At 41.1% G+C, this 15545-nt stretch overlaps 1 protein-coding gene across 3 annotated transcripts in view; it reads right to left on the bottom strand.

Moving 5' to 3' along the window:
• Positions 1-15545, bottom strand: part of mycbpap (mycbp associated protein) — a 36200-nt gene that overhangs the window by 7602 nt on the left and 13053 nt on the right. Inside the window, exons 9-15 of one of the 3 annotated variants that reach the window (XM_068222093.2) lie at positions 14310-14413; positions 4381-4484; positions 3847-3955; positions 3447-3609; positions 1872-1945; positions 1677-1790; positions 777-1061 (exon numbers count right to left, since the gene is read on the bottom strand). In XM_068222093.2, the coding sequence (XP_068078194.1) occupies positions 777-1061; positions 1677-1790; positions 1872-1945; positions 3447-3609; positions 3847-3955; positions 4381-4484; positions 14310-14413 (953 nt within the window). The remainder of the gene's footprint in view (positions 1-776; positions 1062-1676; positions 1791-1871; positions 1946-3446; positions 3610-3846; positions 3956-4380; positions 4485-14309; positions 14414-15545) is intronic. The other 2 variants (XM_001345182.9, XM_073906679.1) reach the window with 2 other exon arrangements.

Raw genomic sequence — 15545 nt, 5'->3', positions numbered from 1 at the left:
CGTGATGCACAGAGATATCTAATTGAACCGAATTGATGGCATGATAATTGTAACCAAACCGAACCATCAGACTAGTGTAGGTTCACACCTCTAATATATATGTGTGTGAGTGTGTGTGTGTGTGTGTTGCTACTACTTATTTAACTGTTATTAAAATATATTATTAATTGATTTAATAGTCAGGCCTATAGACAAGGAGGGTTTGGGTGGTTTGAAAGACCAGAAGTTAGATTATTATTATTATTTATTTATTTAATTATTTATTATTATTATTATGTTAGATTTTTTTTTATTATTGAAATGGCCAAATTTTGACTAAAATAGTGGAATATACTGTACTGGCCAGGGTTGCGTTTCCGAAATCAATTGTTAGCCAACTAAGGTTGTAAATTGTGTCGTTACAAGCATAGTTCATTGATTTGGTGTTTCCCATATCCATCGATCCAACTAACATTCGCAAACTTGTATGCTTGCAACTACACCTGTAGAACTGTAGTTAAAGCATAGTTCTTGCTGTGTTCTTTTCCCAGTTATCCCCCCTATGCCCTATTATAACACTGATAAATGTTCAATAAATTGTTTATTGAATAAATTGTGCGTATGATTCATCCAATCAGATTTCAGATCGTGCAGTCTCAGTGTGATGGTGTCAGTTTTGGTGTAATGACACACACGTGTCCGTTCTGCAGTCTGACCATTCAGAACAGCACAATAGTGTGATGAATAATGAGTGTGTGTGTGTGTGTGTGTGCATGTGTGTGTGTGTGATGACGTACATTAGGATTGTGGGTGTGAAAGCGCTCCTCATCAGTGATATACAGCTCATCTGGAGATCGGGGTCTTTCTGGAGACTCGACTCCAGTCAGCAGATCCAGGATCAGCCGACTGCAAAAACACACACAGGCTTTCTGCTCCAGCTCCTTCTGCAAACACACACACACAAACACACACGCATATATGCACACACACACACATGCATTCACACAAGCACAAACAAACACACACACACATTCATGAAGATCCACAGACATGCACACACAAACACATGCATGCACACACACCTGCACACACATACATTTGCGCAAACATGCACACAAACATGCACACACACGGGCATACACACAACCATGTACACATACATACACACAAACATGCACACACACACATACACAGACAAAAACATGCACACACATACATTTGCGCAAACATGCACACACACACATACATACACGCAAACATGCACACATATACACGCAAACATGCACACAAACATGCACACACACACACATACACACAAAACATGTATACACACAGGCATGAACATAAACATGCACACACATACATACATGTGAACATGCACACAAACACACACACATACATACACACAAAACAGGCATACACATAAATACACGAGAACATGCACACACACACACACACACACACACACACACACAAACATAAATAGACAAACATGCACACACACACACACATGCATGCATGCAAGCATACACACAAAAATGAACACACACAAACATGTACACACACATGCATACACACATATACACAAAAGGTGAGTTCCCAAGAATTTTATAGGATTAAATCAAATGTAAACACACACACAAAACACACATACATATACATTAAACACACACACACACACACACACACACACACACCTGCAGTGCCATCCTCTGCTCTGCACTTTTGTCCTGGTCTAAAGCCACGCCCCTCAGGATGACATGCACTGAAGCTCCGCCCATCAGCACCGGGTGTGTGTTCAGGCGCCAGACCTCGAGTCAAGTTCATGAACACAGTTACACCTCACACACTATTATCAGGAGACATTCAATAGTGTTCATTAAGAGTGAGACCTCAGTCAAGATGCCTGCAGACGCGCTTTTGAAGGTCACACAGATGTGTTTGGTGCTGCTGGGTAAAATCACCGCTGAAGGAGAAACACACACACACACACACACACACACACACAAACAAACAGCAGAGCGAGTTTACACAAGACCCTGAGTGTGTTTAATTTTTTAGCGGAGAATAACGGTCTACACAGGAGTTAGCAAACTTATGTAGTCATGAAGAGGAATGTGCTGTCTATAATATTGTATGTGTCTATAATATGGCGTCTATATAATATTGATTTATAGAACATGTTGATGGAGATATTCAGTTACAAAAGATTTATATTTCAAGTAGATGGATATATATTCATGAAATAGTGTGTGTGTGCGTGTCCCTGTAGTGTTGTTGACATGAAAGTGTGTGTGTGTACCTGTATAATAATATAAAATTATGCAAATTTGCATAAGTGGTGTGTGTGTGTGTGTCTGTGTGTGTGTGTTTCTTCATGTTAGTGGATGAGTGTGTGTGTGTATGTTATATCATTGCGTCTACAGAAGGACCCTATAAACATGACAATCCATTGTGTGTGTGTGTGTGCATGTGTGTGTGTGCTTGTACCTCCAGTGTTGTTGACGTAGAAGTGTGTGTGTACCTGTATAATAATATAAAATAATGTTAATTTGCATAAGTGTTGTGTGTGTGTTTGCGTGTGTGTTTGTTTCTTTATGTTTGTGAATGTGTGTCATATCATTGCGTCTATGGGAGGACTCTATAAAACATGACATTCCATTGTGTGTGTGTGTATGATTGTACTTTCCGTGTTGTTAATACAGAAGTGTGTGTGTGCTTATAACTCCAGAGTTGATGAAATAGAAGTGTGTGTACCTGTATAATAATATAAAATAATGTTAATTTGCATAAGGGTTGGATGTGTGTGTGTGTGTGTGCTTGTGTGCTTGTTTCTTCATATCACACAGAGTGATTGTGTCTATGGAAGGAACCCATAAACCATGACAATCTATGGTGTGTGTGTGTGCTTGTAGCTACAGTGTTGTTGACATAGAAGTGTGTGTGTACCTAAATAATAATATAAAATAATGTAAATTTGCATAAGTGTTGTGTGTGTGTGTGTGTTTATTTGTTTGTTTCTTCATGTTTGTGGAAGGGTGTGTGTGTATGTGTGTGTGTATGTGTGTGTCATATCATTGTGACTATGGGAGGACCCCATAAAACATGACATTCCATTGTGTGTGTGTGAGATTGTACTTTAAGTTTTGTTAATATAGAAGTGTGTGTGTGTGTGTGTGTGTGTGTGTGTGCTTGTAACTCCAGTGTTTTTGAAATAGAAGTGTGTGTGTGTACCTATATAATAATATAAAATAATGTAAATTTGCATAAGTGTTGTGTGTGTGTGTGTGTGTGTTTGTTTGTTTTTACACGTTTGTTGATGAGTGTGTGTGTTTGTGAATGTGTGTGTGTCATATCATTGCATCTATAGGAGAACCCTATAAAACATGACATTCCATTGTGTGTGTGTTTGTGTGTGTGTGTACCACCAGTGTTATTGAAATAGAAGTGTATGTGTGTGTGTGTACCTGTAGTGTTGTTGAAGTAGAAGTGTTGTGTGTGTGTTGGTGTCAGTTTCTCCCAGCTGTAGTAAATGACGGTGCTTCCTTCATTTTTCAGCTCCAGATCGGCGTTCACACTCTGACCTGTGACTGTTTCAAACATCAGTCTGACTGAGACGCCCTCTTGACCCTGAACAAACACACACACACACACAACATAAGTTGTGTTCTCCGTGTCACCATCAGATGTAAAAGATGTGTAGAAAACATAACCTAGAGCTGAAAGTTGCTTCTCTTTTAAACACATCCCCTCTCAATCCCTCATGATCGTAACACACACATGTATAAACGGTATGAGTGAGTCATGTGCTGATATAAGCCTCACACACACATATAAGCCTCACTCGTCCACCTTCAGCTCTTCTACCTGGTGGGAGGACGAGCTGCCGGTCCAACACAGCGCTTCTCCACACACACTCAGAGCGGGTCGCAGTTCCACGTCCATGATGATGTCATCAAACTGAGCCAGAGGGTCTCTGTGGGAGAGAGCAAACCATCAACATTCAGACTTGTGTGATATTTGGAGAGGCGTCCTCAAAAATGTTAATACTTCAATACATTTCGATACTGGAGCATCTAAGACGATACCGTCCTACTTTTATATCACAGCATCACTAGCCCCGAGTTCCTCATGGGATGTTTTTACCCTCAAGCTCATATGTTTTGCTTTCACATTATACACTGCAAAAATGCATAGATATGGTGTGTACATTTGGTGTGAACCCAGTATTAGTCTTAGCACATTTGAATATTTTAATCTCGCTGTATTGAAAATCGAATATCAGATCGAATGCCGAATGTGGATGTGTTTCGGTATTGAACATTAGCATTTTTAATTTGTATTGTATTGCATCAAAATTAGACGTTCCAGCATCATGACAACACTATTATGGAGGCGTACTGGTTTTCCTTCTGCTCTTCTTCTTCTTTTTCCTGTCTCTCGTCAAGCAGAGGTGATGGTGGAACAGGCAGACCACAGCCCAGCACCTCCAGACCATCAACATCCTGACAAACAAACCACACACGAGCTCTATCAGGCATCTGCTTCTCCAAGACTACATGTTTAGTGTAGTGTAGTGTAGTGTAGTGTAGTGTAATGTGATGTATGGTAGTGTATTGGTCCAATAAGTCTACTTTGACGACTCTACTCAGCTCTGATTGGTCCAATGGTTCTATTGTGATGACTCTCCTCCGCTCTGATGGGTCAGATGGCTCTATTCTTTAAGCTCTACTCTGCTCTAATTGGTCTGATCGCTCTACTCTGATGGCTTTACTCAGCACTGATTGGTCCAATCACTCTACTCTGATGGCTCTGCTCTGATGGCTCTACTCTGACAACTTTACTCTGCTCTGATTGGTCCAATGGCTCTACTTTGATGACTCTGCTCAGCTCTGATGGGTCAGATGGCTCTACTCTGCCCTGATTGGTCCAATGGCTCTACTCTGATGGATCTACTCAGCTCTGATTGGTCTAATGGCTCTACTCTGATGACTCTCCTCATCTCTGATTGGTCAGATGGCTTAATTCTGCTCTGATTGGTGAAATGGTTTTACTTTGATGACTCTACTCATCTCTGATTGGTCAAATGGTTAAATTCTGCTCTGATTGGTCAGATGGCTCTACTCTGATGACTCTACTCTGCCCTGATTGGTCCAGTGGCTCTACTGGGATGGATCTACTCAGCTCTGATCGGTCAGATGGCTCTACTTTGCTTTGATTTGTCCAATGGCTGTACTCTGATGACTCTACTCTGCCCTGATTGGTCCAATGGCTCTATTCTGACGACTCTACTCTGCCCTGATTGGTCCAATGGCTCTACTCTGATGACTCTGCCATGATTGGTCCAATGGCTCTACTCTGATGACTCTACTCTGCCCTGATTGGTCCAATGGCTCTACTCTGATGACTCTATTCTGCCCTGATTGGTCAGATGGCTCTACTCTGATGACTCTACTCTGCCCTAATTGGTCCAATGGCTCTACTCTGATGGATCTACTCAGCTCTAATTGGTCAGATGGCTCTACTCTGATAACTATCCTCAGCTCTGATTGGTCAGATGGCTTTACTCTGATAACTCTCCTCAGCTCTGATTGGTCAGATGGCTTTACTCTGATAACTCTCCTTAGCTCTGATTGGTCAGATGGCTCTACTCTGATAACTCTCCTCAGCTCTGATTGGTCAGATGGCTCTACTCTGATAACTCTCCTCAGCTCTGATTGGTCAGATGGCTCTACTTTGATAACTCTACTTTGCTTTGATTGGTCCAATGGCTCTACTCTGATGCCTCTACTCTGCTCTAATTGGTCCAATGGCTCTACTCTAATGGCTCTACTCTGCTCTGATTGGTCCAGTGGCTCTACTATGATGACTCTACTCTGCTCTGATTGGTCCAATGGCTCTACTCTGATGACTCTACTCAGCTGTTATTGGTCAGATGGCTCTATTCTCCTCTGATTGATTGCATGGCTCTACCCTATTGGTCAGAAGCCTCAGATTGATTTTTTCTTACTGTTTAAAGTGTGTGTTGGAAACTAAACTCCATTACCAGTACTTCTAAACACACACACACACACAAGCATCGACAATGGCCTGAAGTGATTGTGAATCCACAGGTTTAAATTATTCAAAACGTGTTTGCGAGACCTGCGTAGGTTTGTTCAGGAGGTGAAGCTGGAATCATGGATGACTCAGAACAAGCAATTCACAATCTCATCTTTCTGTTGGGAGACGAAAACTGCATCTATCTGCACTCTGACCATTCACAAAAAGCTAAATAACACACACTGCATGAAGGATAATATTTGAGCGAGCATAATAGGGGCACTCACAGACTCCGGCTGAGATGTTTCTTCAGGGAAAAACACCTCTGCTCTTTCATACATTTCCTGAAAAAGATTCATTATAAGAACTCAGAGGTCTCGATGTGAACTCTTGTACTGCGGCAGCCAGTGATTCATTCACTCTGTTTTAGTTTAAGAAACATCTTAAGCAAACTATTCTGGAGATGTCTGAAAAAGCAGAGCTGAGTGGAGCGAGAAGATGAGAAACTCTCCTGCTGAACGCCAGTGTGCTTGTGACTGTCTGAGAGGCTTCATTTGAGACAGCCGATCTGCAGATGAGCTGAGACTGATTCAGAGAAGATGGAAAAGTACAGTGAGTCCAAAGAGAACAAACAGAGAGAACACACACACACACACACAAACATAAACACACACACACACATACACGTACACAGTTTGGCACAGAATCAACTAACCAGCTCAAAGAATCAGAAAGTGTAATATGTAATAATAAAGTTAAAAGAATTTACTTAAAATAAATCAAAAATAAATAATTACATAAATAAATAAATAAAAATATATAAAAATAAATATTAAAATTTATATATATGCCTAATTAATTAAGAACTAATTGACTTAATTTACCCAATTAACATAATAACCTAGTTAAATAACATTTAAATTATACTTTAAGCTGAACACTAGTATCTTGCAATATTAGACAATTATTTTGAACCATCATCATGGCAAAAACAACCAAAAATAGTGTAAAATAGTTCTTAAAATATTATGCAAAAAAAATTCACAGGTCTAATAATTTTGACTCACTAACTAACTACAAGGTGGCATGTGGGTTTCCACCAGGTGCTCCGATTTCCCCACAGTCCAAACACATGCGCTGTAGGAGAATTGATTAACTAAATTGTCTGTACAGGTATGTGTGTGCGCGCGCGAATGAGTGTGTAAGGGTGTTTTCCAGTACTGGGTTGCAGCTGGCAGGGAATGTGCTGCATAAAGCATATGCTGGAAAAATTGGTGGTTCATTCCGCTGTGGGGACCACTGATTGGTAAAGGGACTAAGACGAAAAAGAAAATGAATGACAATAAATGTATGTATCTCTCTCTCTCTCTCTTTATATATAAATATATATATATATATATATATATATATATATATATATATATATATATATATATATATATATATATATAGGCAAGGCAAGTTTAATTATACGGCATGTTTCATACACAATGGCAACTCAAAGTGTTTTAAATAAACAAGAATAAAACAAACAAGTATAAGAAATTAATTAAAATTAATAACAACATTTATAAAAAAATACATACAAAAACTTCAACTAAAATTTTCTATTTCTTGATTTTTCCTCTTTTTTAAAATTTGTATTTAATATTTTTCTACGACATATACATTTGGGTGTACTAGTTTTTGGACCGTTACCGTAAGTTATTTTGTTAGATAAGCTCCAGATCTGGCTTCAGTACTGACTAATCTAATGTATATGCACTAATATAATATGAATTTAAAAGATAGATTTGTAAGGGGTGTACTTATATATGCTGAGCACAGCATGTTCTTAAACATCAGAATTCAAACTATGAAACGCTAGGTGAAACGCTAGTGTGGAAGCGAATTGTTTTTGATCTAAAACGCCGTTTTAAAACTAAAATGCACTAGTGTAAACGGGGCCTAAATAAGGCAGGTGTAAAAGGACCCTCAGTCTCTATTTCGGTGGTCACCACAGTGGAAGGAACCACCAACAATTCCATTATATGGTTTTCACTGCGGATGCCCTTTCAGCTGCAACCCAGTACTGGGAAACACTCATACACTCTCACATTCACACACACACTCATACACTAAGGCCAATTATCAATCTCCCTATAGCGCATGGACTGTGGGGGAAACCGGAGCACCCAGAGGAAACCCACGTCAAAACAAGGACCTGCTGCCCAGCTGGGACTCGAACCAGTGACCTTCTTGCTGAGGTGAAAGTAAGCCACCATGCCACCCTCTTTAAAACATTACTTGCTTTCGTTTTCCAAACACAGCCAATCAAAATGCAACATTTATTCAGCAGATCACACACACACACACACACACTACTCACATGTGCAAATACTAGTTTCTATAACTGATCACTCACCAATCACTGCTTTAGAACTAGTTTGGCCAATTCTGGGAAATCGTGGTGTAATCTTACTTGCCTCATTAAAACGAGACCAATTTAACCTTAAACACACTGACTTTAAAGAGTCAGCCAGTCTTAATGAAATAAACTGCTTGATAATCAGTTTAAGAGCAGTCTAAGCAGTTTACACAACCGTCCCCATATTTCTGAAACTCCACCATCATTTACATGCAGCACTCTCACCGCAGACCCTCATTGTTTAATAATTGTACATTTAATAAACCGATGAACATGTTCTGTCCCTGTTCCCTCCAAACGATAACAGCCAAGCCTTCAGGGACTACCATGGCATGATGAACAGCCTCATTGCTCTCGTTCTCTCTTTAATAAGGAGCTGAAGAAGCTGATAATGCTGGTAATCAGAGCAGGAGATGCAGGCTTGGTCTCTGCGGGGCTGATGGGAACATGTGTGCTGCTGAATAATAAACACAATCACACACTATCAACGTCTAGAGACCCGCATTACGACCCGCAGGACAGATTAAGGGGTCTCGAAATGAGCGGAAAACAGGACATTAACACCTCCAGGAGACCCTCGGGCTGCATTTATGCCAATCTGCTGCACGTGATGAGCAGATTTTCAGTCTCTCTGCTTGTGTGTCGGGCTGTTATCTCCGGCACGTGCTGTAAATGCACTGTAAGAATAGCTTGAGAGCGCTAATGATCGTCCTTCAGTCTGTCGCTCGCATTTGAGTTTTGCCAGCTCTCGGTTTGTGCAACGAAGGGTTTAAAGCGCATGTGATGTCCACTTCTACACAATGATCTGCGACGGATTTAGCCCGTGTGCAGACGCCATGCACACTTCAGCTCATCATTAGCTCATTGCGGATGTTTGTTATTAGATTGTGCTTTTAAAGTTGGATTTTAAAAACTTTCTTGCTTGTTAAGGCTGATATGATTAAAGCGATATAATATGTTATTAATACGCAACTAATAATGATTTATTAGAAGATAAAGCACACAATAAGAGGTGATTATTTTTAATAAATCAAGATTACAGTTCGTAATTAAACATACAATCAAAAGTAAGAATTTAAAATGCTTTTAAAAGAGCTCGTTAAGGCTTACTTAATGTAAAATTATAGTTCAAAAATACACTCACTGGCCATTTTATTAGGTACACCTGTCCAACTGCTTGTTAACACAAATTTCTCATGCATTTAGGCATGTAGACATGATCAAGAGGATCGGTTCAAAGCGAGCATTAGAATGGGGAGGAAAGGGGATTTAAGTGATTTTGAACGTAGCATGGTTGTTGGTGCCTGACGGGCTGCTCTGAGTATTTCAGAAACTGCTGATCTACTGGGATTTTCATGCACAACCATCTCTAGTGTTTACAGTGAATGGTCTGACAAAGAGGAAATATCCAGCGAGCGGCAGTTCTGTGGGCGCAAATGCCTTGTTGATGAGGCCAGAGGTCAGAGGAGAATGGCCTGACTGGTTCTAGCTGATGGAAAGGCAACAGTAACTCAAATAAGCACTCGCTACAACCGAGCTCTGCAGAAGAGCATCTCTGAACACACAACACGGCCAACCTTGAGGCGGACGGGCTACAGCAGCAGAAGAGCACACCGGGTGCCGCTCCTGTCAGCTAAGAACAGGAAACTGAGGCTACAATTCACACAGACTCACCAAAACTGGACAATAGAAGATTGGAGAAACGTTGCCTGCTCTGATGAGTGTCCATTTCTGCTGACACATTTGGATGCTCGGGTCAGAATTTGGCCTCAACAACATGAAGGCATGGATCCATCCTGCCTTGTATCAGCGTTCAGACTGGTGGTGGTGGTGTAATGGTGTGGGGGAGATTTTCTTTGGGTCCATTAGTACCAATTGAGCATCAACGCCAACACCACAGCCTACCTGAGTATTGTTGCTGACCATGTCCATCCCTTTATGAGCACAGTGTCTCCATCTTCTGATGGCTACTTCCAGCAGGATTTATTGCTCTCTATTTTCATCACCAGCTCCTCAATTGGAGGCCATGGTGCTCCACTGGAAAAAGGTGTTTGCCATCTCCAGGTTGGAGGAAAGTCTTTACCCCAGGTGGAGTAGTTCAAGTATCTCAGGGTTTTGTTCAAGAGTGAGGGAAGGATGGAGCGTGAGATTGACAGGCGGATCGGTGCAGCGGCAGCAGTAATGCGGTCAATGAACCAGTCCGTTGTGGTAAAGAAGGAGCTGAGCCGAAAGGCAAAGCTCTCGATTTATCGGTCAATCTACTTTCCTACTCTCATCTACAGTCATGACCAAAAGGACAAGATCTTGAATACAAGCAGCCGAAATAAGTTTCCTTCATAGAGTGGCAGGGTGCACACTTATAGAAAGGGGGTGAGAAGTTCTGACAGTTCTGAAGTTCTGGGTGGAGCTCAGAGTAGAGCTGCTGCTCCTCCACATTGAGAGAAGTCAGCTGAGGTGGCTCTGTCATCTGTTTCAGATGCCTCCAGAACGCCTGCCTGGGGAGGTGTTCCAGGCATGTCCCACTGTGGGGGGAGGCCTCGGGGAAGACTCAGGACACGCTGGAGGGACTATAGCCCCTTTCACACAGTAATACCGGTAAATATCTGGAAAATTTCCGGAACGACTTTACCGGTATATTCAAAAAAGTGCTGTTCACACAGGCGAGGACGTTACGGAAATTTTCCGGAAAAGAGCATTCACACATCCATTCCAAAATACCGATAAATTCTGACATCATTCACCACAAATGAGCTTTAAACGGCTGCGCTTGTGTTTGTAAACATTTGACTAAATTACAAACTCTGTGGATGATCAATATTGTGAACAACTTTCGCAGGATGTGTGCAGGCGCTCACAGGCTGTTTCACAGGCACACGCAAAGCTTGAAGGTAAACAAACAACGGCTTATCATAAGCATCTCATCGATGATTATTTGCACAGTTGGCATTAAGAAGAACATATAAACGTGATCTGACTAACTTCTAGCAGCTAAATGTGTCTGGAAAAATATTCAAAGGCTTTTATTCTCACAAACCGCGCGGACGTAAATGCGCCTGACTGTTGTGATTGGCTAAAGCAGACGTCTTACGTCAGCACATTCTAGACGTGCACGCGCTTATTACGGGAATCTTCCTTCTGCATTCACACAGCGCAGCATTCCGGCAAATTACCGGTAATGTTACAACTTCTCTTTCCGGAAAATAGCCAGAACGAATTTACCGGTATTTTCAAAAAGGACCTGTTCACACATACAAGGTCTTATGTCTACCAGCTGGTCTGGGAACGCCTGGGGATCCCCCAGGAGGAGATGGAGGAAGTGTCTGGGGAGAGGGAAGTCTGGGGTTCTCTCCTAAGACTACTGCCCCCGTGACCCGGCCCCAGATAAGCGGATGAAAATGACATGATATTTTCATCATCATCACTCTAGTTTTCAGTCTCATGTGATTCTTCAGAAGTCAGTATAATTAACAGATATGACGATCAATAATGATAATAGATATTTTTGTTGGAAACATCAGAATTGTTTGACGAAAAGGAAGAAATTTGAAAGAAAACTTTCATTATAGAAACAGAAATCTAACACTTTCTAGCACGTTTTGTCCTTTAGTGTCACTGTTTGATTAATTGAATGCCGCATTTCTGAATATAAGTGAAGAAAGGAACCAAACCGAGGCCCTGACATGACTGTTTTAACATCCTGAATGGATTTTTATTCATTCTGTTTCACATTCATGCATTTGGCAGATGCTTTTATACCACACAAAGTGTTCAAGGTTAGATTTTCATGAGTTCTCTTGGCATTAGGAGTGTTTTCCTCTGCAGTCTGATCTACAGGAATGCATTTCATCTTTATAAACCTAGAGAAACACCTACATGCACCAAACTTCAAGAGTTCTATTGTGATTAAAGACACAAGACGCAGGTCAGGGTCTGGAGGATGAGACTTTAAAACAACTTTAACTTCAAGTGCTGGGAGTGCTTGTGTGCATGTGCTTGTGTGTATGTGTGTTTGTGTGTGTATTTGTATATGTGGTTGTGTGTATGCATGTTTGGTGTGTGTGCGTATTTGTACATGTACATGTGCTTGTGTGTATGCATGTTTGGTGTGTGTGCGTATTTGTACATGTACATGTGGGTGTGTGTGTGCCGGTTTGGTGTGTGTTTGTACATGTGCATGTGTGTATGCATGTTTGTGTGTGAGCCTGCATCTGCACTTGTGTGTGCGTTTGCATATTTGTGAGTGTGTCTGTGCATGCGTGCATGAGCTTGTGTTTATGCATGTTTGTGTGTGTATGTTTGTACATGTGGTTGTGTGTATGCATGTTTGTGTGTGTGTTTGTACGTGCTTGTGTGTATGCATGCTTGTGTATGTGTGTGCATTTGTGCGTGTGTTTGTGTGCTTGTACATGTGTGCATGTGCATACATGTTTGTGTATGTGTGTGTGTTTGTATATGCGTGTGTATTTGTGTGTTTACATTTGTGTGTGTGTGTGTGTGCTGGTACATGTGTGCATGTGCATACATGTTTGTGTATGTGTGTGTGTTTGTGTGTGAACCTGTATGTGCGCTTGTGTGTGTGTTTGCTTGTTTGAGTGTTTGTTTGTACATGTGGTTGTGTGTATGCATGTTTGTGCATGTGTGTGTATGAGCCTGCATGTGCGCTTGTGTGTGTGTTTGCATGCTTGTGTGTATGTTTGTGTGCTTGTATATGTGTGCGTTTGCTTATTCGTGTTTGGATGTGTGTGTGTGTTTGTACATGTGCTTGTGTGTATGCATGTTTGTGTATGTGTGTGTGTGTTTGCATGTTTGTACATGTGTGCATGTGCTTGTGTGTATGCATGTTTGTGCATGTGTGTGTGTTTGTGTTTGAGCCTGCATGTGCACTTGTGTGTGTGTTTGCATGTTTGTCTGTGTGTTTGTGTGCTTGTGCGTGTTTATGCATGTTTGAGAGAGTGTGTGTGTGTTTGTACATGTGCTTATGTGTATGCATGTTTCTGTATGTTTGCATTTGTGTGTGAGCCTGCATCTGCACTTGTGTGTGTGTGTGTGTTTGCATGTTTGTGTGTTTGTGTGCTTGTATTTGTGTGCGTGTGCTTATTCGTGTTTAAATGTGTGTGTGTGTTCGTACATGTGCTTGTGTGTATGCATGTTTGTGTATGTGTGTGTGTTTGTTTGTGTGTGTGTTTGCATGTTTGTACATGTGTGCATGTGCTTGTGTGTATGCATGTTTATGCATGTGTGTGTGTTTGTGTTTGAGCCTGCATGTGCGCTTGTGTGTGTGTTTGCAAGTTTGTCTGTGTGTTTGTGCGTGTTTATGCATGTTTGAGAGTGTGTGTGTGTGTGTGTTTGTGTGTTTGTACATGTGCTTGTGTGTATGCATGTTTGTGTATGTGTGTGTGTGTTTGTTTGTGTGTGTGTTTGCATGTTTGTACATGTGTGCATGTGCTTGTGTGTATGCATGTTTGTGCATGTGTGTGTGTTTGAGCCTGCATGTGCGCTTGTGTGTGTGTTTGCATGTTTGTCTGTGTGTTTGTACATGTGCTTGTGCGTGTTTATGCATGTTTGAGTGTGTGTGTGTGTGTGTGTGTGTGTGTGTGTGTGTTTGTGTATGTATGTTTCTGTATGCTTGCATTTGTGTGTGAACCTGCATCTGCACTTGTGTGTGTGTGTGTGTGTGTGTGTTTGCATGTTTGTGTGCTCGCATAAGTGTGCATGTGCTTAAGCTTATGCATGGGTGTTTGTGTGTGTGTGTGTTTGTCTGTGTGTTTGTGTGCTTATGCTTGTTTGAGTTTGTGCTTATACATGTGCTTGTGTATGTGTTTACATGTTTGTGTGCTTGTATATGTGTGCATGTGTGTATGTGTATGTGTGTGTGTCTTACAGGTGGACTGAAGTCTCTCAGCATGTCCTTGAGTTCTCTCCGCCGCTGCTGCAGATACAAACTCTGCTGCCAAACACTGTTCACTGCATCACCTTGAACATCACCTGCAGACACACACACACACACACCATCAGCTATAATCACAACAAACACATTACACAAATGACACCTGTGCTCTATGTATGATGTTTAAGTAAGACGAGCGGTGATTGTGTTAAAGAAAGAAGGATAGCAGACAGATGATTCCCTTCGCTTTGACTGAATCACGACGAATGATCTTCTGATTGAGTCTAATATAAAGCAAGAGCTTCCTCCATCTTTGCTTGTCATGATGAACAGACGGTTGCTATGGAGACTGAACATGTGGGATGGATTATAAGCTGCATTATTATAATGTTTACAAAATGCACCGAACAAACTCGTCTGTGAGAAACTGGTCGTTTGCAATCTGTAGTTACAGTTATGCAATCATAAGATCTTGAGAAATGAAGCATGTGGTTCTGTCACATGTGGACTTTGCCGTTAAAGCATACTAAATGTTATATGCAACGTGAAATGAAAGTCAGGAAAACTTTTGATAGTTTACGTATGTGACTTAAGTTGCTCCGGATTCGACACATCAAGCTTTCATGGCTTATAGAGTGAGAACATAGAAGCAATTCAGTGCAGAAACTGATATTTAAATGAACAAACATAACATTATAATATATAGTATGCAGTGTGTAGAGTATTATGCTGTGTGTAGTGAGTGGTATGCATTATGTGTGGTATATAAAGTGTATTATGCAGTATATACATCGTAGTTTATAGTATCTAATGTAGAATGTAGTGAATGTTGTTTTGTGCAGTGTATGGTATGCAGTATGTATTGTGTAGAGTGTAGAATGCAGTGTAGTGTGAACAGCCTAGTATGCAGTGTATGGTATGGAGGGTGTATTGTGTGGAGTGTATAATGTAGTGTGTAGCATGTAGTGTGTAGAATGCAGAGCATAGTATGCAGTATGCATTGTGTAGAGTGTAGAATACAGTGTGGTGTGTACAGCGTAGTATGCAGTGTATGGTATGGAGTGTGTATTGTGTGGAGTGTAGAATGTAGTGTGTAGCATGTATTGTGTAGAATGTAGTGCATAGGATGCAGTATGTATTGTGTAGAGTGTAGAAAACAGTGTGTAGCGTGTAGTATGCAGTGTATAGTATGGCGTGTGTATTGTGTAAAGTGTAGAATGTAGTGTGTAG

This window comes from Danio rerio, chromosome 1, assembly GCF_049306965.1.
Source record: "Danio rerio strain Tuebingen ecotype United States chromosome 1, GRCz12tu, whole genome shotgun sequence".
Lineage (NCBI taxonomy): Eukaryota > Metazoa > Chordata > Actinopteri > Cypriniformes > Danionidae > Danio > Danio rerio.
The sequence above is the reverse complement of the archived record's forward strand: the minus strand, read 5'-3'. Positions and strand labels throughout refer to the sequence as shown.